Source organism: Mya arenaria, chromosome 7 (genome assembly GCF_026914265.1).
Source record: "Mya arenaria isolate MELC-2E11 chromosome 7, ASM2691426v1".
In the NCBI taxonomy this organism is placed as follows: domain Eukaryota; kingdom Metazoa; phylum Mollusca; class Bivalvia; order Myida; family Myidae; genus Mya; species Mya arenaria.
The window spans coordinates 34053609-34079367 of record NC_069128.1 but is presented as its reverse complement, the minus strand read 5'-3'; the positions used below and the strand labels follow the sequence as shown (position 1 = coordinate 34079367).

At 34.5% G+C, this 25759-nt stretch overlaps 1 protein-coding gene across 1 annotated transcript in view; it reads left to right on the top strand.

The window, feature by feature from the left end:
• The first annotated feature begins 213 nt into the window (after window positions 1-213).
• LOC128241087 (uncharacterized) overlaps window positions 214-25759 on the top strand; it is a 29605-nt gene continuing 4059 nt past the window's right edge. Inside the window, exons 1-19 of the mRNA XM_052958070.1 lie at window positions 214-255; window positions 477-551; window positions 1195-1343; window positions 1553-1688; window positions 7423-7426; window positions 9233-9501; window positions 10949-11167; window positions 11463-11774; window positions 11970-12197; window positions 12573-12662; window positions 13055-13161; window positions 18018-18395; window positions 18501-18612; window positions 19438-19835; window positions 20401-20488; window positions 21255-21348; window positions 21650-21761; window positions 24987-25119; window positions 25540-25647. Of these exons, the coding sequence (XP_052814030.1) occupies window positions 214-255; window positions 477-551; window positions 1195-1343; window positions 1553-1688; window positions 7423-7426; window positions 9233-9501; window positions 10949-11167; window positions 11463-11468 (900 nt within the window). The 3' untranslated portion in view covers window positions 11469-11774; window positions 11970-12197; window positions 12573-12662; ... (7 more) ...; window positions 24987-25119; window positions 25540-25647. The remainder of the gene's footprint in view (window positions 256-476; window positions 552-1194; window positions 1344-1552; window positions 1689-7422; window positions 7427-9232; window positions 9502-10948; window positions 11168-11462; window positions 11775-11969; window positions 12198-12572; window positions 12663-13054; window positions 13162-18017; window positions 18396-18500; window positions 18613-19437; window positions 19836-20400; window positions 20489-21254; window positions 21349-21649; window positions 21762-24986; window positions 25120-25539; window positions 25648-25759) is intronic.

Below are 25759 nucleotides of genomic sequence, written 5' to 3'. Positions count from 1 at the left end.
CTTCTAATGGGTAATTTGTTAGTATAATAAGTGATTGTTTAGTTAACGTACTTGTTATTCATGTGTTTTCTTTTCTGCATACACATATGTTATACTATAAAGAAATACATAAAATAATGTTTTATCTGCCTTAAACTACAGATGAAGCTGAGACATGTTCTTTTGTGTGCGGGTCATGCGTAGAAAATATTCCGGAAAGGGGATCGTGTATTAATGCCGACGATATTTGACGAACCGCCTCTTTTGGAAATTAGTGTAAGTTTAAGTTGTCTTCTTTTTCATTTTTTCTTTTAATAATTGTTTCGGTTCCTGGAATTACAGAATTTCCTACAATTATAATGATACTATCAACCTAAATCATGTTGATAAATTATCATTATTGTTATCGTTCTTATATTCACTTGATGTCATGTTTGAGTTTTAATTCAATTACAAAAATAACTCAATAAATCAGTCTGTTTTTAATCTTTGTATAGGCTCCAGTTGAACAACTGTCATCAGTCGATGAAGAAATCTTCAATGAACCACCAGTTTTAGAACGAAGCGTTCCGGTAAGTTGAATATCTCAAAAACATGTAAAAGAATATTAGTTTGCTACTCACAATAGAGGTTTCAGGAATAATTATGTATGTTCTTTTACCAAATAATGTTAATTATATTGTGCTCAATGTTTGCAAAGTATATTTGTTTTTTAAATACAATTATTTTTCTACTCCAGCTTTCCATATATGGTGCCGAGACTATGGTCGACTATTTGAGTGAAAGCGGACAGAATCAAGCTGGGGATTTTAGCTTAAATATTTCCGGGTTAACTTCAGCAGAAACGAGCGTTCTTCATTCAACTATAACAGAGGTGATTTATATTGTGTTCAATGATTTTTGTATCCGACAGTTTATGAATTGCGTTTATTTTAACGTTCATATATCATAAGTAATTTGATGTCATGTAAAATGCGTTTCAAAATACTTACTAGTAAATGATTTTCAGTTGAGTGACGCAGATGCAGCGAGAGTCACTTTCAATCTTGGCACCAATTTCGGAATGGAGAGAAACAAGAGAAAGTAACGAAGTATGTATAGTATTTGAAATAGTACCAAGTTTTGAACAGACTAATATGAATCGAAACCTTTTAAAGCTTGTTTATCGATTCAAACCAAGGGTTTTACGTAAAGACTATTACTCTTCCATTTCAGTCTACCTCCTCTATACAAAGTCAGACCCACCAACACCAACTAAGTGTTAATATGTCAAGGGTAAGTATTTCAGGTGTGGCTGACCAGAACTGGACCTTTGACGTTACCAGAGATGAACAACTGTTGGATGCAACAGTTATATTTGAAAGGTAACACTTTTTTAGATGATGAATATACAAAGGAATAACATATTTTAACAATAAGAAGATACATATTAAAATTAAAGAAAATGGTACTCATCGCTGATTGTTTATAGAAACAATCGCAACACTTAACGCAACGTGACGGTATATATAATTGAATAAAATGTATGTATTATAATATACGTGACATTTTTATTATACAATTTACATGGTAGGTCTCTGGATGGAAGTGCCATAACTGACACAGTCCTTCAAGATCCAGTGGAGGTTCGGTTCGAAGTCTTGGAGAACGGCACAGAGCGGGGAGGAAAAAAATTCGTGTCTTCAGACAGTTTCTCCTACACTCAGAAGGTAAACAATGTACACTAATTAATTAGCTGATGATACTTGATATATTATTCAAAAGGGATCAAGACAAATCGGCCCCTTACCAAATCGGCCTACTACCAAATCGGCCCCTAAGACGTTTCGGCCCTGCCATTTCGTCCCCTTAATTAAAATGACTCGAGACGTTTCGGCCCCTTAGTGATTTTCAACAGAGACATTTCAGCCCCTTAATTTTATTTTTTATCTTGAGTATAAAGTAAAACATTGTAGGTCTTCTTATAAATGTAAATGAGATCTGTAAATAAGTTGTAAATAACATATTTAAATTTACAAATAGACAAATATGCATGAAAAACAATGATATGACTGATTTAAAAAATACCCTGATTTTTAATATAAAATATTAGAAAATCTAAGAAATTTTATTTGTTTTAACTGTTAATTATTAATTGATCATTAAAGACTTCAAAGAAAAATTGTCTTTGAACCATGCGTTCTTTGCAAGGCAAACTGTGGGTGTGAAAAAGACATTCAAAAACGTGTGAATGAATAATTGTCTTTAATTTGTTAATGTTATTTACAGTTGATTGGTATTATTCTGTAAGTGTGAGAATTAGCTGTTGGGAAAGTCGGAACAATCCTTGTAGACGTATTTATAAGCTTGTAAACACAAAGTGTCACAATACCAACGCCTGATACCTCTGTGGAATGACAATTCGCCATAAGACCGTCTGTCTAAAAACACCTTTTAAGCCAGTATGGTTTTGCATACGTATTCAATATAAGATTAATAATAGTTTTTTTCATCCATACCTGATTTGAATATAAATTACTGAATTTCATAAAATGTGTAACTTTCTTTCCATGTGTTTGTTTTTTATTATTAAATTGTAGTTAATAAGAAGATCTATGTACTGTATAATAGTTCTTATAAAATGTATGTTCTCTTCTGTTCATAAATCATTATCCATCAATATCCATCTTAAAAGGCATCTGGTGTTTGGTCAAGACTGATGTTAGACAATGGACATGTCATTATACCCCCCAAAACAAAGTTTGGGGGGGTATACTGGAATCAGGTTGTCCGTCTGTCTGTCTGTCCGTCTGTCCGTCCGTGTTTTTTTTTGTCCGGGATTCAACTTTGTCGTTATTGAACAAATCTTTTTCAAACTTTCAGATATTAATGGCCATGATGTAAACTTGCGCCTCTGTGAAATTGGTACGGGTCACATGACCCTGACCAGAGTTATCTCCCCTTGATGTGTTAAAGTAGGCAAAATAAGCCCTGTCCGGGATTCATCTTTGTTATTATTCAACAAATCTTTATCAAACTTTCAGAAATTAATGGCCATGTTGTAAACTTTCGCCTCTGTGAATTTGGTACAGGTCACATGACCCTGACTGGAGTTATCTCCCCTTGATGTGTTAAAGTAGGCAAAATAAGCCCTGTCGGGATTCATCTTTGTTATTATTCAACAAATCTTTATCAAACTTTCAGAAATTAATGGCCATGTTGTAAACTTTCGCCTCTGTGAATTTGGTACAGGTCACATGACCCTGACTGGAGTTATCTCCCCTTGTAGGCAAAATTAGCTTTGTCCGGCCTAACTCCATGAGGGCAAACAACCTAGACATGGAGGGGTGGGGGGTATTCGTTAGCCTATGGCTTACAGTTCTAGTTCTTTTATGTCATTTTGTACATATAATGAGCAATGTGTACTCGTTGTTTCTGTAAGTTTATGTATAAGCTATAACAGACAGTTAAGTTAGTATCTCGACATGGATACTGTATTCAAAATATAAGAACATTTTTAGTGGACATTGTTTTCAAACTGGTTTACCAATGTGTTACATAATAATCCATATCTTTTGATTCCTTTGTTCAAAAATGACTTCAAACTTCAGTTTTTATATCTTAGATACTTGGTATCGTTTACATGCCAATAACTTGAAACGTTTTGTGTATTGAGAACACATTTTTGTTGAAGACTTCAAAAATGATTGGAAATAGCATTTTCATTTAAGTAACCATAAGAACCGATTTTTGCTTTGACCTTTGTGGCCAACTTATATGTCATTATTGACATAAGCAATGTAATTCTAGTAAAGATAAGTCAAATATTTAAATATCTTGACATGGATATTGTATTCAAAATTAAAACAGTTTTTAAAACTTCATATTTAATTTTTGAAAATACTTATATCATAAAGATGTCAATAACTTTTTAAATAATAATTTAATTTTATTAAGATAATTCTTTTTTATGCAGACTGTCTAAAATGATTGGTAATAGCATTTTCATAAGTAACCATAGCAACTGAATTTTGCTTTGACTTTTGTTGTAAGTTTCTTTATCATTATGGACATTAGCGATGTATACTTGTTATTTTCCTTTTGTAGTTTATGTGATACTAGTAAAGATAGTTTTATATTTTAATATTTTGTCTTGTATACTTCATTCAAAATAAGAACAGATTTAGCGAACATTTAGTTCAAATTGTGTTAAAGCCCTCTGTTTCCAAATGTTCCATATTCACAAAACGTAAAAAAATATAGTATCCATTGTTTTGTTTTTTAATTTGACTTGCAACTTCAAATTTTATTTCTGCAATTGCTTGGTATCATAAAAATGTCAATAACTTGAAACACAACTTTATGAATAACATTATTTTTTGAGAAAATGAGTAAAAATGGCATTATCAATAGTTACCATAGCAACCAAATGCAGTTATGAACTTTTCGTTAACTTTTATAATCAAACGATGAGTGCTAAAACTTAAATGTTACATGTAAATAGTCCTTGACATGATACTAATCTGACATGGATATTTCATTCTAAATAAACACATAAGACCACACATTTTGTTCATTTCTACACATGTGTTACGAAAAGTACTAAATTTGTTTACGTTTTGTGAATTTTGACTCAACTCAACTCAACTCAACTCATCTTTATTTCCACCATTAAAGGTGATATTCATATTATGTACAAATAGTTACTATGAAGGCATTATATCTATATACATGATATATGTACATACACAAAAATTAGCATATTATATCAACATGCATATTGAGATTGTGTTTGTATCCTTTGCATCGAACACAAACTTTGGATTTTTATGAAATAGGGAGGGGGATACAGGGTTCTCAATAGGGACCGGCCGACGGCTTAAAAGGCCGCTTCAAAATGAATTTGGGCCGGTTCAAATCGGCAATTTCTTAAAAATGATATCGAAGAAATTTTGTAAACATCCTGCCGGAAACCGGAAATCTAAATTATGTGACCTGCGCATGTGACCTGCGCATCTAAGCTCTTTGAACTGCACGCGCACCGAGCCGTTAATTCTCATTGGCTGGCTTATTATAGATATTATCGGAATTTCCAGAATTGCTATTTTTGAGCCCCACGTCGCAAAAAAAGATGGTGAGTTTAAAAATCGAAAAAAGTTTGTTTGTACATCGCCGTGAACAGCCAGTGGTAAAAAAAAGAAAATATGTTTTATCTATTGTACAAATTAACGACATAAAAACTCTTTGTGTACAGTAACATTCCAATGTTTACCGGCACTTCGAAAAGGATCTCTTGTTACGTTTTACATGATAATCGAAAGTGGTCAGTATTAATTAATTACCATGATTAACAAATTACGTGGTGTTGTGTCTGCGATACCTATTGTTTATATTAACTTAGCGCGTGCATTTTATCTCGCTCGGCATTCCGATGATTCCGAAACAAAATGGAGGCAAAAAAGAGGATTTTTTTTATTGAAATCATTGTAGGAATTGGAGCATTTTCTCTAAAAGGCGCTTGTGTGGAGGAAAGGTCTAAAGTTGTCCAAAATTTACATTTTTAATATTTAACAAAAAAATTGGATTCTTTTTTTTCAATAAAGCAATTCATTTTAAATCAAAATTGTGTTATATTGTCTTCAAAAATAACTACCCTTATCATGGTCAAAATAGCCCAGAATGCACGATTTCACACCTAGAAATCAAAAAAATTCTGGGAGGGGGGGGGCATGCAGGCAAGCGTCTGCGACGCTCGGATGTTTGGGCCTCTTCAAAGTATTTGAAAGCCTCTTACAACAATTCTTATTGAGAACCCTGGGGATATTGAAATGGTGTTGTCCGTCCGTCCTTCCCTCCGTCCGTCCTTCCTTCTGTCCGTCCGTCCGCCACCTGCGTTTTCTCAGTTAACTAGCCGGTAGAATTTCATGAAACTTAAAATAAATATGAACCACTATACTGGAATGATGCCCGTCCAAAAAAAATTTGATTGGTCAATTGTCCTTGGAGTTATTGCCCTTGATTTTTTGAAAAATGCACATTCACAGCCATTTCTCAGTCACTAGCTGGCAGAATTTCATGAAACTTAAAATAAATATGAATTACTATACTGGGATGATGCGTGTTCATTTTTTTTTGGATTGGTGAATTGTACTTGGAGTTATTGCCCTTGATTTTTTGAAAAACTCATTTACAGCCATTTCTCAGTAACTAGTTGGTAGAAATTCTTGAAACTTAAATAAATATGAACCAACATACTGTGATGATGCCTGTTTATTTATATTTTGGATTGTGTAATTTCTATATGAGTTATTTGCCCTTGATTTATTAAAAGATCCATGTTTGCAGCCTTTTCTATGCAACTAGCTGGTAGAATTTCATGACACTTGGAATAAATAAGAACCAACATACTGTGCTGATGCCTGTCTATTTTTCTTTTGGATTTTGAATTTTCCTTAGAGTTATTGCCCTTGATTTATTAAAAAATCATTGTTTGCAGCCGTTTCTCAGTAACTAGCTGCTAGAATTTAATGAAACTTGAATGTTATATGAACCTTCAAGCACAAACAAGCCATCAAGCACAAACAAGCCATCGTTGGCGGGGGATATCTTTTCACTGAAAATGCTTGTTGTTTTAGAAATACTGGGCATCATAAAGGTTACAATATCTCAAAATGTCATTTTTGGGCCAGAATGATCATATTCCCATTCCCATCCACATAATAAATTATATTGGTTAGCTCTAGGTTAAGTTTGAATCTGGGTAATGTGTGATCAAAAACTAGGTCACCAGGTCAAATTGAAGGAAAAGCTTGTTTACACTCTAGAGGTCACATTTATGACTGTATCTTCATTAAGATTAGTCAGACTGTTTATATTAATAATTTCTAAGTCAAGTTTGAATCCTAGTCATGTGTGGTCAAAAACTAGGTCATTAGGTCAAATCATAGGAAAAGCTTGTTAGCACTCTAGAGGTCACATTTATGACTGTATGTTCATGAAACTTAGTCAGAATGTTTATATTGATTAGCTTGAGGCCAAGTTCGAATCTAGGTCATGTGTGGACAAAAACTAGGTCACCAGGTCAAATAAAAGGAAAATCATGTTAACACTCTTGAGGCCACATTTATGACCATATGTTCATGGAACTTGATCAGAATGTTATTCTTGATGATTTTTAGGTAGAGTTTGAAATTGGGTAATCAGAGGTCAAAAACCAGACCACTAAATCACACAAATCCTAGAAAAACTTGTAAACACTGTAGAGGTAACATTCTCTCTTTGATCACCATGAAACTATGTCAGAATGTTTGTGTTTATGAAGTCTATGTCAAATTTGAAACTGGGTTACCTGAGTTCAAAAACTAGGTCAAGAAGTCAAATCATAGAAAATATTGTTAAAACACTGTTGAGGCCATATTTTCTACTTTATCTATATGAAACCTTGTCAGAATGTACTTATTACAGCAAGGTAAGGTTTGTTACTGGGTCATCCGTGATATTGAATTAAAAAAACATCCATGATGGTGACAACTTGGTCACTAGGAAGGATCTAAGTAATATATTTTTTAATTCTCGCAGGTAAAAATGTTTTAATTCCATACCTCATGATTATATTGGGATGTGAATGAGATGTGAAACCCAAATGTTTAGTCCTGTTTGGCACCATATAATCTTAATTAGTATGCGGTAAAGCCCATATAACCAAATCACCATCTTACTTTAACTTCAATAATCTAAAGTAGCTGAAATGAAGATGATCCTTTAAAATTGTGGTCTAAGGCTGATAGAGAAGAGTTTTGTCACAATTGCCCTCACCCTGAAAACACTTATTTCACACTTGAATTGGATTAGGTGAGCGATACAGGGCCTTCTGGGCCCTCTTGTTTGTCATAGTTATACCAAATCAAATTTGGAAATATGAAGATAAAATTGTATGGATATTAGAGCTAATCTTCTATTTAAATTTCATATAAATTAATAATAATCATTTATGTTTTGTTGTTTGTTTTGAGACTGAGAGCAAAATTATGCTTGCACTGCCCAACCATCCTGATTCAATAAATTGAATTATGTTTTTTGTCTCATTTATTTGTACATAATATTTACAGTCGTAAAATCAAATTGAACAAATCTGTCAGAAATGAAATGTCTATGCCAACAACATTTGGCCCATACATTATTCTGGTTATCAGCCAAATACGAGGAGCTTTTTCAAACCCTGTGTAAAAAAGAGCTGGCCTGAAGATGAAGGGCAAAACAAAATATCGAGTTTGCTACAAAACATGTTCAATTGACCTTACTAATTTAACCATTAAAACAAAATGCATTTGATTAAGGTACAGAGGCTTTATTCACCAACAAATATTCCGTGGTGCTTACCATGATGAAAATTCGAAAACATTTGTATCTTGTTAATTATGTAATTTATTAAGTGGATGTTCAATATTGATTTTGTATACAAGTAATATTTTTGTATGTATACCTTTTAGAGTTCAATGGGGAAGGTTGTTGCTAAAAAAATGTTAAGCTTAGTTACAAAAGTGACTCTCAATTTGAATTTAAATATTCAAACTATCCATAATCAATAAATGAGCATGTAGTATTTCAAGACATAAACACCATTTGAAGTCAAAACAAATAACTCCTCAATCGCAATAAAAAATAAAATAGCTCTGTAAAGAAACGGATCTGAAAACGCTGTTAATGCAAACATTTAGCCAAACCATACATAGAATTAAACATTTGAAAATATTTGCTTTCTATCTTAATTGTTGTTTTCTTGGAATGGATTACTTGACAAATCAAGACTTCCAAGACATAGCATTCAAATCAAAGTATGAGTCTTGAAATAAAGAGAATAACTCGTATCAAGCAATAAATGTGCTGATATTTGAGGCAACATTTATATACAAGTCATCTTGTCTGTTAAGGTCTTAAATTTTATGAAGTCTTGAACAGTTAATAAAATTACTTCAATGCTACAAAATGTAAATATAGCCCCTGGAGATTTTTCAAGAGGTCAACATCTTTAATTGCAAGTTTGACTGTCTTGTACAATATATTAAAAGTAATCATACAGTTTCATATGATATTTCTTTCCAGATGACATCAATCCACGAAGCCTTCTCAAAGAAAGGGAATGGGCCCTATTGCACCTTGTTTAAAGTCAAGGTGGTGTCACATGGGGAGGTGGTTACATACGGGCCAGAACAGAGAGGACAGAAAGTCTCAGGTGGTGGCATTCAGTGATGGCATTGACTGCATCTTGGCCTAGGTCAAGACGTCAGTAAATTTCCTAAGTGCGAGTGGGGGGCTTCATTGGCGTTGCAGGACATCATAAGGAAAGCTGATGATGCTCGTCACTTGGTAATCACCAAGAACAGGAAGGCGTTCGTGACTGCAGGAATTAAAGTGCCACCCCTGGAATCACACAGCCATTGGGGATGCGCTATGAATCCACAAGCTGCTGCAGCAGTGCCTTTGGACAAAGCACTTCAATCACCCCAAAAGACCAGGGTCTCCGTGTCAGGGAAGATCGTTCAGGTATGGAATATCCTGGATAGTGTTTGGAATCGGGCAGAAAATTACTATCAATAATCGGTTTCTGAAACCTATCAATGATCGATTATTTATCGATTTAATCAGTATTTAAATATCTTTGATCATCATATTTAAGACATACAGATACAGTACATGCACAAGCTTTAAGCACCAATGTTACCTCACATGGCTTACACTATTATTTAAACATTTCTTTGTATAAATTACATTATTTATTCAGAGCGCAACTATCCTTTAAGTGTTTACAAGTTATTATTACAGAACATGAGACCACAGGCTCTATTTTTTGTCTTACATTTCAAGTAATGTAAGCATATACGTGTGTAAAGTAAACACAAAAAAAGATATCAATTTCTTTTTAATAATCAGTCAGTAACACGTACTACAAGAAGTGGAATATTCTATATGTTTCAAAAAACATACATTTTCTTTCAGAAAACTTAGAAAACTAAATTTTTACATGGTTAGAAGTAAACGGTAACATGTTTTAAAAGTCACTGTAAAACCACAAACCTGAGAAGATGAGAACGAATATTGTAGCAGTTAAATTACAAAGAAAATTTGTAATAATGTTTATGTAGTGACATTATGACTGACTTAATAAGAACAAGAATAGATAATTTAACATACAAACACCTTAACATTTCAACAAAAACTAGCATTAACCAGACACAAAGCATATTTAAATGATGAGCATATTTTTTACTGGTAGTCAGTAGCGGTTACGTTCCATGTTTTTACAATCGATTGTTCAAATTTCACTACTGATTATCGCCGACATAGACCTTTCCGATCAATTGTCGATTATAATCATCATCGGCACACCACTAATCCTGGATATTAAAATTTTAATTCAATTGCATAGACCTTCAAATTATTTTTCATTACGTATTTCAATATAGCCTTCTCTGTGTTACCTGTTCAGTGTTGTTTATGCTGTGAATATTGAATCCCCACATTGTTTTTGTGTACCATTAAGGCCCTCTGAAAATAGGCGCCTTAATCTCAAAATCTAATGTGCTCTTTGATTACAAGGAAATGAACCTAAGGCAATGGGTATTTTACCTAGTTAACCTTGTTTTCCACATTATAGAAGCAAGTAAAATGTGCATCTTAAAGTTTATGCGGACAACCGTGTTGCATAATGACATGAAATCACAATGTTTCCATCAAAAAATTGAATTGTTTGGAACGTTGGAAATTTGATAAGATTATAGGAACATCATGAGCAATTTCAGCAAAGTTAAAAAATAACCATATTTTAAATGGTCATACTTTCAACCATAGTGGATGTATGAAAAAAATCAAATAAATTCAACAATTTTTAGAATCATTTATGAGATACTACCAATCATGAAACTATGTAATGCACTTGCACTCTGTTATAGTTGTAAAGACTGAAAAAAATCGTATTTCCTTAACATTGCAGGAGGAGGCTGTCTGCACTGTTAAAGTGTGCGATGAAGATGTGGCCATAAAGGTCATCACTCTGGAAGCTGATTCTCAGAGGGCCAAAGTGAGTCTATGGAGAGAGTCAGGAACATCAGATGTGAGGCCGGGTGACTTCATGACGATCACGGATGTGGTGACTTTAAACCACTATAAGGGGGAACCATCCCTTTCCACCACAAACAGATCAACACTGAAGGTTATTTTCATCAACCATCTTACGATATGCATTTCTGCTGGCTAAAAGGGTGTGAATTGCATGTTTGGGTTTCGATTACCAAAATTTTATATATCTGCCATTATATGTCATAAAAAGGCATACATATAATTTGTTGCAAATGAGCAGGATTAAATATAGGCAATCCAATGAGATAGCTGGCAAAAAAATCAGGTCGTAGATTTTACTATTTCTGTTTGAAAAATTAATGTTTTATAGCTTAAACCATAACTTACGGTTTAAGAAAAATGCATAAAACATAATGTTTTGAACTTAGATATAAAAACCTGCTGACAGAAGATGAGATGTGCAAAAGAGTACAGGAATCACGCCGCTTCTTAGCTCGGTACAAAAAGGAAGGAAAATCTTGAGAAGATAGTCACTTGTGGTGAATCCTCAGGCTGTTTTATTACGACTCTGAGAAAAAAACAGCAAAGCAGTCAATTGAAGACAACATGTTCCCCACATTCAAAGGAGGCACGATCATCCTGCTCAATGGAAAGCAAATGTTCATTGTCTTCTTTGATGTGCCAGGTTTTATTCTACTCCATGCATCTCCACATCGGTGACGGGTGCTTACAATTCTAATGTAAAGTGATATATATAACAAAATTCATTTTTTATCAATATTTAGTCTTGGTTAAATCTGCATAAAACAATGTTTAAAAAAGTTTATGATTAAAAAAATGGGATTGAATAAGTGTTTAATTATGATATTTGATGAAGTACGCAAAACGCGACAAATGCATTATGTTATAAGCCACAGTTATGTTCTCCATTTAAGGTTTTGTGGCGTGACTTTTACAGGGTGATGGCATTAAAGAGACTAAAGGCGTTGCATGATAGGTGGATTCTTCACCAGGATAATGCACCAGCACATAAATCATAAGAGGCCCAGACTACCGCGACAATCAACTTGAAGCGGAGATCCTTCCCCGTCCCCTTATTCGCCGGACCTAGCTGCAGCACCATGCGATTTTGCCCTTTTTCTGAAACTTAAATGCAAACTAAGGTAAACACTTTAATGACTTTCAGGAACTACAGAGTGACGCTCAGACACACCTGTATTCTTACTAGTCCCAGTGGTTCAGTGACATTTACCGGCATATTGTATGTATCAGTTTGAAATTTTATATGTCATTTAAAGCTGAAATAGATATTATAGCTAGCTGATGTTTTGTTGAAATATGTTTAAATGTGTTCATTTTATTAAGCAATTTCGCAAACTTCTGGCTATACCCTGGTACAACTTTGTGAACATGTAGCTTGTCACTGGCAGTATGATGATGTGTAGCAAGTTCCTTATTTTGGTTTAATTAATTTCATACATTAAATCATATAAACAAACAAATGTTGGCTTTCACCTCATATTTAATTTTTATCTCAGATGGAGGAAGTCAAATGCAGAGACAATTGGAGAAGTAGCTGCAACTGTGACCAGGTGATCACGGACTGTGGTCATTACATTCCTCAACTTGTAGGTGATCCTGAGAAACCTTTTGAATTGTTCTGTATCTACAACAGTTTTTCAAATAAATGAAGAACATCTTGCAGTACCATCATTTTGCACTTGCTGGTATGGTAACATGAAATATGTCATAAATATCTATCATTCAGCTAATCTTTATTATCATTCAATATCTTTTTTAAATTTCAAACAATGTTTCAAAGAATATACTCTGTTACATTTTGTCATTCAAATACACTGAGTCAAGAATTTCCCCACGTGTTAAATACCCTTGGGTAAACTTTTGTTTCAATACCCTTGCATAAACTTTTGTTTCGTATATTAATTGAAGGTGTGTTTTTTTTCAATGTTAAAAAAAATCTTTCAAATTGTACATGATTTCAATCAAATTATACTTTCAGCAAACAGACCAGGCCTTGTGCAGTGTAGAGAGTTTGCTCCATCAGATGTTGTAAAGTTTGCATTGCTGAAAAATAATGCAGTCGTCGTACCTGGACTCCCATCGAAGGTCTGCATCAAGGGCATGGTTGTTGAATGACAAACGTACCCGTACGAAATTACGTAATTTAACTATAAGTTCCAGGCGGAGATATTTTCCAGGTGTAGCTTGAATAACATAATGTTGAGTGTTAGAGGCGAAATATGTAAATGAGGTGAGACGGAATTCTGGGCGGAATTTCAGGTTTCGGGCAGATTTTCAGATTTAGCTTGACTTTTAGTTACGGGCGGAATTTCAGATTACGGGCGGAAATTCAGAATGAGATGGAATTGCGTTTGTGGGCAGAATATTAGATTACCTGCGGAATTTCAGATTCAGTTTACATGCGAAAACTATGAAAAATTAACGAACTGAAAAACAATGTCAATAACCATACTAAAGCAATTTGTTCTGAATTTCAAATATAAATACGCAGAATAATAAAAGCTAAATTATCATATTGGCTATAAAATATAATTCGAGTCACTAGTACACTTCACAATAGAATGAGTACTTCCCTATTGTTCATTAATCTAGTATTTGTCAACTGTTATCGCTCATACATGTTCCTCCTAGTGGTGGCCAGATTTAAATCTACTTCAGAGAACGTCATGGCAGCATTTCCCGTCATATCACATACTCTGAAAATAAGACATTATATTTTTTTATTTAACCGAAAGTATAAACTTTCTTATCATAAAGGAATCGAAAGCTTTTTTTACTCAAAACAACAACAACACACTTATAAAAGTGATATAAGACGAGTGCTATATTGCTTAACTCTGTGTATGGCTACCTAAGTCTTCTGTATATAATTTTGCACAATTATTTGTTAAAGGGTAACCATGAGCCTTTACTTCTGTCTTATGTTTATATTTTAGGCAGTCTACTTGTAATACAGTATCTACCTTCCAGTATTGCCAGTGGCCAAGCATATGCTTTCTTGCCTTACCAGGGCGAGGTTTCCCAATACCAGTTCCCCATGGAGTTCGCCAGTTTGGTAATGGTGAACACCTTGTCAATGAGGTCATACATCAAGTTGTCTTCTTTTGCCCCCTTTTGGATAGCAGTGGTACATGTTTCGTTCTATAAACCTCACTGTGAGGTAATAGCCCCACCTGTAAATAAATTGAAACTTTGGAAAGTTTTCTTATACTGTATCTTGTAAATAAGGTTTGAATGATTTCCATCTATTGAAATTGTATATTTCAGGTTTATTTGATAGTATTGTATAATTTACACCCCTGAATTGAAACATGATCTATGGATAACACTGTAACACATGACAACAATTACAGAAATAAAGTCATACGTAGCATGCCATTTAAGTTGCATGCCATAGTACAAGGCTGGTTGAATTGTATTTCAAATAAATGGTTATTAAAGTCAGTTTAGTTAAGAAAATGTTATTTATCTTTTACAATAGTCATAAACTTCTGAGCATAAGGTTTTATTTGCCATTATAATATCATAACATTATGATTAAACAAACAGGTATAACTAAATTTGTAGTGTTTCTTGCAGCACACTCATTAAGGTAGCAACAACTCTTGAAATAATCGTTTGATTAACATTCTGATATTTGTATGAACAAAATAAGTAGAGAACATGATTATGTTTCGGGAGGCCAGAAGACATGATGACTGAGCAATATTGAAATGTATTCTTACCACAACAGCGTTGCCTGGGGTTACAGGAGTGGAGATGGTTGGCATGAGTTTTCTTGCGAAGTTGACCTAAGTTGCTCCGATAACTGTAAAAGTTGTTTGATTAATTGCAACAATCACCTTATAACAATTAAATGATGAGTTATTTTAGCTGTTTACACAATCCATATTTTTTTAATATAACTGCTCTCATTTATACCTTTATTTTAACATGAATTACATCTTTATGAAACATATATGGTACATTAATTAATTAAGCACTTTAAAGGTTTAATCGAGAAAGCCATTACCTTTGCTGTGAAATTTGTTGATGGAGATGCAGTCGAATTCTGCGTGTGAAAGTGGCTGCTGAAATATCAAGAAGAACACATGTGTAATGCAGTTATTTCTGTTTAATAAGTATATTCATTTAAAGATTGTTTTTAAAATTAAGACTAAAACCGTTATTCCAGCATAATGCAGAACTTCATTAACATCTTGTTGTTTAAACGAACATATCAAAATTAATATATGTGAACTCGGTAGATTCTGGTAAGCTTCATTACGATAACATAATGCTGATATCTTTTTTTCGTTGCACAAATGAACTTCTTTGTGAAGTTTAATGATTGCGAGAATGCTTTTCGGGTGAAAATTATGTAACAAGGCAAATATAAGGTAATATGGTTGTAATAAACATAGTATTGATACCCAACAAAATATTTTGTAAAGCATAAACTAAGCATTCTTAATCGCATCGAACTTACTCGATGTAAATAAAACAAAATAGTTGTAAAACTGAAAACAGACAAAAACAATTTCAAAACCAGTACTGGTAAAACGAGAAATAGAAAAGTTACCTCCATCTTGATGATTATCCGCCAGTCTCACACAGCATATATATGTATATTATTTCGCGATTCAAAATTTGTAAGACACCTCAAGTCCGAGTTATTCTTATCAATCACGGCTAATGTTCCATCTGTTGGTCAATACACACAGCCATACGTTTTAAATATAACGTTACTCACGCAAGTTCAAATGTTTTCTTGGTAAAAGTCTAGTTATCCATTATTCGAAAGCGCGGTACATGTATGTATCAGTAATGGTTTCCGTGTGGGCATCTTGTGAAACACATGACTGGAATAAATAAAGGTTAAGGTTCTCAAAGGGAAATCCGACCAGATTTGTGCATGATAAGGCGAGCATTTATAAACAGCTGGATCTTGTACCCCATTGATAGCCCATGAGGCTTATCAGTGAGTCAAATATTGTAGCACAGTATTGTACATGATGACCGCCAGTCGAGTGGAAATCAATTATTTATAGCCGACTGGGCTAAGTTTAGTTCAATTGCTATATTAATTGGTTGATGTTATAATGTCCCAATTAATGTCATAAGTAACATTTTAAGTAGACTTTAAAGTTCATAAAAGCTGAGTTTATATCATGGGGTCATGTGTTTTTTCTTTTGTGTTTGACTTCCCTTTTTATGCCCCCGAAGGTTGGCATATTAAAATCGCACCGTCCATTCGTCCGGCTCAGTAACTTTCCCTTGTATGGACAGATTTTAAAATAACTTGCCACATGTGTTCCACATACCAAGATGACGTGTGCCGTGCAAGACTCGTGTCCCTACCTAAAAGGTCAAGGTCACACTTAGTGTTTATTCACAATGGAGTGCTGCATATAGGACATAGAATATAGGTTGTCGTGTCCGGGCTGTAACTTTCTCTTGTATGGACAGATTTTAAAATGACTTGCCACAAAGGTCAAGGTCACACTTAGTGTTTATTCACAATGGAGTGCTGCATATAAGGACATAGAGTATAGGTTGTCGTGTCCGGGCTGTAACTTTTTCTTGTATGGACAGATTTTAAAATAACTTGCTACATGTGTTCCACATACGAAGATGACGTGTCGTGTGCAAGACCCATGTCCCTACCTCTAAGGTGAAAGATACACTAAGTGTTTATTCATAAGGGAATTCTGAATATAAGGACATAACAGTGTAGGTTGTCAAGTATGGGTGGTATGTTTTATGTTCAGAGGCAATTTAAAATAACTTGCCATATGTATTTGACACGTAAAGGCAAGATCAACTTTTCATGTACTGACCAATAGGTCAATGTCACATTCAGGGGCATTCGTCACATACTGTGACAGCTCTTGTTACTTTTATTTTTGTTGCATATTTTATAATTTTATAATACATGGAGTATGCGGTGTTCAGATGAAAGCAGGGAAATGTTTAGCTTTTAACTCACTATTTGAAATCTAAATGATAAAGGGAACAAAAACATTTCAATAATTTTCATGACTTTCAAATAATTTAGGCTAAGTTCGAAATTACGCTCCACTAAAATGTTTAAGTAGGATATTCTGTCCCAAAGGTTTCATAGAAAAAACGAAGTACGAAATTCCGTGTCACACAAATGTTAAAGTATATAAATACGCCCGTAATTTGTTAATGCCTGGAACTTTCAATATTTTTACGCCCAGAATCCACTTGAAACTTGTACGGATATCGGGCGGAATAATGATTCGGGCGTCCATTCTCCAGGCGGAATTCACCGATTCCGTGCCAATTCCGCCCCTTTATTTTGTACGGGTATTTGCATGACAAAATAAGGGAATTCTGCCAAATGGACTTACTCAAGGACATAGTTTGCCCCAAACATTCTCAACCAAGGCAATACACACACAGCATACCCGATATTACATTTGAGAGCTATTTGTTCTGACAAGTGTCTGCTATTTGGAAATTAGTATCAGAAATAACATCATTATGGTCCTCATTGATTGAAATCTGTTTAAACTAATGATAGTCCCAATCTTTTAAGTAGTCTGCAGTGTCATGCAAAACATGTACAGTTTTGAAATATGTATTAAGTCTTGCCAAGGAAACATTTTCCTTTGTTATTTACTGTTTTACTGTATCTAGTTAAGTAACTACATGACATATATATATGGATACAGTACATTCAGTATGTGGCAGTCTATAAATGTTTAAATTTGTTATAAGCCTAAGGTTTCCCAAGCATATTATCTTGAACTTTGAGAATTTAAAAAGTACATAAATTTCTAATCTGACAGCCTATACCAAACTTGTTTAAGAAATCTCTTAAATATCTTTTATCTTTAATATGTTAGATATTATATTGCTTTATATTGTGGTTGTCATGGTAACATTTAATTTTCATTATGTACATAAATATTTTATTGTAATGTATCTTCCAGGAATGTCGTTAACAGACCACCTGTCCAGATCAAGACCGTGTAGTTCTTGGCCAGTGTAACAGTGTAACCCAGAAGGGAGACAAGTTCAAGTCTGGGTCGGTGCAGCATGTACATCCCCCTGTCTCTTCCAGATCTTTGACAGGGAAGGTTGCTAAAGAGGTAAACAATACCTATGTATGATGATGACTTTGTTCTATTACAGGTAAAGACACTGGCTTCTGCAGATATTTCACCTCTCCAAGAACTTTGGTAACACGGGCGAGAGATACAGTTCCCGCAAATGACCGAGTCACCGCACTGAATGAGGATTACTTAGCACGTCGTGCAAATCAAAAGCGTGTGGCTCTCTGACCCGAGGAACCGAAAATGGAATTTGTGGTGAGTTACATCTGATGATGATGATGATGATGATGATGATGATGATAATGTTGATGAAGATGATGATGATGATGGTGATGATGATGATGATGATGATGATTTCAGTGGGACAACATTGCCATCCCAGAGGGATTCAGTCGTAACGACATTATCATTGAGGACAGGCCGCATCTTTGGAACCGTGTTTCACGTTGTGTATGTGAATGGAACATTCAAGGTATGTTGACATTGTCTTGCTTCAATGTTTTTTCAGTGCATGCGGCTTCCTTTTGTAATGTTGTTGACAACAAAGTACCATACCAGTTTATTAGAACATCTTTTGAATGGAGACAACGTAAAATATGGTGTATAAAATTTCATTGCATTTTCAATCGAGACTGTTTTAAAGTGAAAGGCAGGGTTAGTATGAAATATGTAGTAAAATTGGCTGTGGTCTCACATCTGATATAGAGAAAGCCTTTGGAGGTCATGACCATTTTTCAATTGTTCTAAACTCTTTAATTATACAAATATCGGGTTGAAATTTGGCCAGTGCTTAACCATAGAATATTGATGTTTGGGTTTAAAATTTGAAAATATAATATGACACAATATAAATTAATAATATATAATTTTCTTATATATATTTTGACATTTTAACTAAATCTACTTTCACTGTCAAATTAGTGTGTGGAAATAGTTCCAAAGGCTGGTAATTAATAGAAGAAATAGCTTCACTTTCAATTCTGAAGTAGAAATGAAGGGATTTAAAAACAACAACAAAAAACGTTAAATTGATCAATGAAAAAGCATGACCAACTGGCAAATAGCAGCTGCATATAAATAGATACTTTCATGCAGAGTCAAATAAGGTGTTGGCACACAACGAAATGCTTCCAGGTCATTACGTACCCCTTCAAGAAGTTCTTAAAACAAATGTTCCTCCCCATTCAGGTAGCATTTGATGATGTGTACATTGAATTATTGTATGTATTTTCAAGTTTACACATGATTTATATCATATTTGAAGATAATTACGTGGTTTTGAATGATATTTTTGCAGGACCTCTTTCTTGGGTGGATGGATTCAGAGTTGACCCCAGAGATGCGGCCATGATTGTGGCACATGGATGTTATTGATGGTGACTGTAAAGAATTGAAGATAGCAGAAAAACAAAACTATCTTGATATGGCTTTCTGGTGTTAAATCATCAGACAAGGTGTTCATTATTTGTGGAAAAATAGTGTCATAGCTCTAATCTATTCTGCAAAATCATAATAAAGTGGTGAACTTGAGTGATTTTACATAGAACAAGAAGGGCATTTTCGTTGTGATCCGACACCTAGAAGTGAAAACCAGATTTTGGAATATCTCAGCTTATATGCAGTCTACAGTGATGAAATGTCACACAAAAGGTCCTTGGGGTATAGGCACTTATTATCTAACAGGATTTTATCAAGGTTTGTGTAATTTGAATTTTATTTAAATTTTAAAATTTTAACATTTGATTTGTCTGCCCCTGACTAAATGCTTAATTTCTTGGTCTTTTGACTGTTGTCTGCAACTTCAAAACCTGACATTAGGGAACAGGACATATTTTTCTTATATTTTAGCCAGTTTAAATGCAATTTAAGTTGTATTTATCAATAATTCAGGTAAAAAATGACATCATTTCCATTTATGACCTGATAGATATTTGCTGATTTGCTTTATGTCATGCATAGGTTTATTGAAGAGTGTCATGGACAGCTGAAACTTTTCAGGTTAAGAATGTATTGTGTGGGCCGGCTTTGTGAACAAAACCACAAGGCAGCTATGGTAAGTTGTGCCAAGATATCCTTGGGACCCCCCCCCATTCCCTCAGACACACAATGCAATTTGTGTTTTGCTGATCATCCATTTGCAGATTTAGATGTTTTACCCCAACAGGCCCAATGTTTAGGTTTAGGTAATCAAAACTAGTCTTTGTTTTGATGCAAACATCTTCATTTTGGACTAAAAACAACATTTCTTTTTTAATTGCAGTTTCTGTTTGGGACATTAAAGTAAAGCCAGCAGCCGTCTACTAGACTGCAAGATTCATCTCTTCATAACGGATGTCATAGCTTTCCAGGTAGGTGTGCAATGATTGATTAATTGATTGATTGATTGATTGATTGATTGATTGATTGATTGATTGATTAAGGGGGTTGTGTAAGTGATTAAGTGTGAGGCCATAACTCGAAGACTGTTGGGCTGTGAAGGTGTGTGAGTGTGTTCATGCACTTTCACATTTTCCGTCTCAGTCAGCATACAGGCCCGTCTTCAGACATGCTGCCATGAATGTGGGGGTATTTAAAGTCATTTCTTACTTCCTGTGTTGATTTATTGGTGTTTGATTAAATTTACACTGCCATGTTACTGAGTAACTCTTTGAATTTGGGCCTCAATCATAAAGCTAGAGCTTGGCATATTCTTATACAAATTTCTGCAGATTTCCTCCCTTAAAAAATATGCCTGTCTCAAGTCTACGCTTTGTTAATTTTTTTATCAGCTTTCTGATACTTTTTGTTAATTTGAGATCTTTATGAGGCCACTTTCAAGTAACAAGATTCTCAGGATGTGCACTGGGTGACAAAGGCTGCCCAGTAAAATGTTTTTCTTTTTTCTGGAGAGATATTTCTAGTGAATTGCCCAGTTGCAGTGGTGTTGACGCCACAGAACCAGCACAGCTCCATGACAGAGATACATGTTTCAGCATTGTTGTCAGTACTGCTGTTTTTGAGTCCTCCCAATTTTTGTGTGGAAATGTCATCTGGCACACTCAAAACTGCCTGTCTAGAGAGGCGTATTTCCAGCATAGCTTACAGAAGTGCATGGCCATTTTCTGTCATTTTCAGATATACTAGCTGTCTTGTGTATCGGGCAGAAATGCAGAGTGGTACTACCAGTTACCTAAGCCACCATTCCCCTCACAGACAAAAGGCTCATGGGGTAGGTCCCTGCAGTTTACAGCAAAGCTTTCAATTGTAGCCCTACAAACTTCAGATAAGCAATAAATTTGGGCTTCAAGATATCTATGCTCTTCAGTATAAGTTCATACTTAGTTTGAGCGAAACTCACAATTTCAGCATCAAATTCCAGGTTAAGATCCCAATCTGAGCCTTGTCACCTTCAATATACTTAGGTTAAGATTAAGTTTAAGCTACAAACGTGTTCACTACCATTGACAGATAAGAATTTTCACAATTTGATCATGAATGCGTTATCCCAGATTTACTACCTCTTCTTGCAGATTCTGCCGAGGGCGTAGCTCTGGTGCACTGGGCCGATTTTCCAGCCATGTGGAATCTACATTTCCAGCTGAACTGGGACTGGGACTTCAATATCAGACTCCCTAGCAGCATGTGAGATTTTGAGTATTTATTTCCAGGCTGGTATTCTCAACCAGACTTCATTCCTTTAATCTTTCCTTTCCTCATTTTTTAAAAAAAGCACCTCAAGTCTTTCAATGAAATCACAACTGTGACACCTTTGGAGACTAGATATAAATCAAGGAACCATAATGTGTAGTAAGACTTTTGGGTGCCTTAAAATCAGATTAGTAAAAAGGATTCTCATGGTTTATAAAAGGCCTTCAACTTGGACTTTACATTATTTACTAAGAGCAGATTAAGAATGTAAGAAGGGGGGGATACAGATGAGAGAGTAAAGAGTATTTCATTAGCCTAGGTATATTTGTTTTTATTTGATCACCATTTTGAAGGAAATTATTGTATTTTTACAATTTATGCTAAAAATAGTTCAACTTTCATAACTTTTGCGTTTTTTTCATGATTCCAATTTAGAAATGCGTTACTTTTTTTAATGAAAATTCCAAGTTTTTCTATAATAAAGCTCTTAAAATCACATTTTAATTGATGTGAAGGGACCAAGTCAGGGATTAGGAACAAGTATGACACAAGCACTGTTACATGTTCTTTATTTCATGTAAATCTATATATTATCTATGGTGAAACATCAAATTTAGTCTGATCTCCATTTCTCAGAAAATGTAGCTGTCCGAGGGCCTAATTTCCACCAATGAGTATCACTGTCTTTAAATTGCTGTTGCGGTACAGTTTTAAATAGCAAAAGGAAAAAAGTGTATTTATTTCTGAGATATGCACTAAAAAGTTAGGAAAAGTAAAAGTTTTTAATATATAAAGAAAAGTAAAGTTTTGCATAAAGGTGTCCGCACACAACAAAATGCTCCCAGGACGAAATGATTCAGAACCAGCCAAATAATGCCTGACCGGTAACATGGGTAATATGTGAATGCCAACATCGGGTAATTTGTTAGTATTTCAAGATTGTGTTTATGATTTGGGAAATCATATCCAAACTGAAGCATAATATTAGTAAGCTTGGTTAAGCTCATTTATACTGTTTGTTCAATTCCTGAAGGAATTTCTCTCATACTGTTTGACGTTTCTGGCCGAGGCTTTGAGATTTTATTATTTACTAATGAAACTGATGATTTGTCTGGGTCAATGGTCTGTTTGTGGATCTATTTGCAAATTATGTTTGCTCTTTTAAGTAAACATTACAGACAAAGCAAATTCTATAAGCAATAACAGAGAACTTACTATACGAGGTGCAGTCAAAAAGTTCCCGGACTGGTTATATATTGCACAATTTTGACGTCGGACTATGACGATTCTTGTCACACATAAATCCTAACGAAATTTTTACATTTTGCTATAAAAATTAATAACATATTATCCATATTTTAATTGAAAAATATGTTTATTATAACATATAACCTACGCTACGGATCACTTTGAATTATTAACGACTACCAAATTGTCTTCACTGCTATTAACGCTAGATATGCAACATTTTGGTGCTGTTTTATCGGATAAATTTATATGACACCAACGGAAACATATAAATTTATGAATCCGGATGATGGATTAAGGAAATGTTCCAGGACATAGTTTTTGATTGGCACAAGCGTTTCCAGGACGGTCGTGACGACGTAAGTGACAATAAGAGAAGCGGTTGACAACAGGATAGTGGCAGTATCGACAGAGTGCAGCGTGTCATTTCCGAAGATCGACGGAAATCGATCGACAATATAGCAGATAGTGTTGGATTAAGCCATGGAAATGTATATAACATCTTGACAAAGGACTTGGGAATGAAAAAAGTATGCGCAAGATGGGTGCCACGCCTTTTGACAGAAGAAATGATGAAAACCAGGATAGAAGCATCTGAGAAATTTCTACAGCGCTGGAGAAAGGAGGGTGGTCGATTCTTAAGTCGTATCATAACCACGGATGAAACCTGGGTGAACTTTTATGACCCTGAAACGAAGAGGGAGTCAATGGTATGGAAAAGACGATCTTTGCCTCCTCCTAAAAAAGCGAGGCGATCCAAATCATCAAAGAAAATAATGTATATTTTCTTCATGGACAGCCAGGGAATGCTCCTGCAACATGCAGTACCTAGCGACCAGTCAGTCAATAAAGATTACTATCAAAAAGTAAGTTACATCAACATCAATTATGATCACAAATACTATTATAAAATTTAATGTTTAATTCTTATTGATTCCAGGCATTTCGTTTAATATGATTTGGGTTCATATTGAGTATGTTTGTGACATTTTAGGTTGGGCAGAGACATCTCACGAACGCATTGAGAAAGAAACGTCCGGACTGCAAAATTGAAAATTTGATCTTTCATCAAGACACGCTCCTGCACATCGGGCTGAAGACACGTTACTAACAATAGACTTTTTGGGCTATGAAAGACTGCAACATCCGCTGTATAGTCCCGACCTTGCGCCAATGGACTTTTGTGTGTTTCCGAGATTAAAGGCCGACTTACGAGGTCGCAGATTTGAAAGTGAAGATGAAATGAAATTTGCCGTCAGGTCGGCAATAAGAAGCTACGAAAAGGAGTGGTACGCAGATATTTTTGAGAAGTGGGTAGATCGACACAGAAAATGTATTGAATTTCAAGGGCAATACTTTGAAAAGCATTAACTAGCACACAAGAGCCTACGTTGACGTAATTACATTAATGAACGTTAACAGTACGTCATTTCCGTACGAAGTGATCCGTACAGTGTGAGATATGTTTATTTGCAGTGTAAAAAATGATTGTTTTATGTATGATTAAAAAGTAATTTATGTACAGTCCTCTAGAAAAATGTTTTTGCTTTATTTCGGTGCAATTTAATTTTTCCTAATAAAAAAACTGACAACAGTACAAAGGCAGTCCAGGAACTTTTTGACTGCACCTCGTACATGATGCAAAATGATTATGTCTTATTAAGTGTGCATCAGATATTCTGAATAACATCTAACTTTAACAATCACAGCAACACAAAGGTATCCTTTTTTTGAAGAAATATTGCTGCCTTTTATTATTCATTAATTGATACATGACTGAACTATCAATTGTTCATACAAATTCATTTATTCTGTTTTATACATTGAACTTGACATTTATCAAGGCAATAGAAATAAAACTTGTGCTGGTTGCTATTAAGATTAGAGCTAAAATACTTCCGTCATGCATTAAAAAACACCTAAATACACCCAAAATGCCTTAAAACACTAACTTATTGTTTATTTCTATAGGCATGCTGGTTGCTGAAGCCATGGAGGTGTTTCCAAGGACAATAACCTTTGCTGGTCAAAACATGGTCTAGACTATGGAATTCCATACTTGCTCTCAGGCAAGGATTTACTGAGAAAGGAATACCGTCTTCATGTAAGAAGAAATTCTAAGCATGTCTGGTTTTGATTCTCTAAAAATGCATCATACTTAAACAGTAGTAGAATAAGCTGTGGCCTTTTCCCAGCGAGTAGTCACGCAATCTGAATCCACAAGATGTTTTCAGCTCTGAATCAAATATTTCAGAAAAATGAAGATTTTAGTCAACTCTGTAGTACTTGTTTGTGTGTAAATGATTAAAAAAGTGAGATTTATGGCAAATCAGTTATGATTTACTTATAGACAATGGGCAAGTGCTGTATTCTAAAATTTATGCCAAATTTAGCCTTCAAAACAGATACTAAAGTAAAAATAAAAATTGGCATATGATAATATTGTCATCTCTGCATTTCCTTCATCATGTAGTCATCTCACATGTGCAGTTGTCATGATGTGTAACATGCATATACATTGCAGGTTTATGAAAGTGGTGCTTGTTCTGTATCTCCTAAAAAAGGAAGGCAGTGGGAAATGATGGGTGAAACCTGGTTCATTTGTTCAACAACGATTCCGATATATATATAGGTAAATCAACCAGCTTTCCGGTTTAGGCATCAAAATTCAAGTTACGATCCAAGACCAAACCTTTTTCTCCTTAAGAGTAATTCAATTCAGATGTTTAACTGTAACCTACATC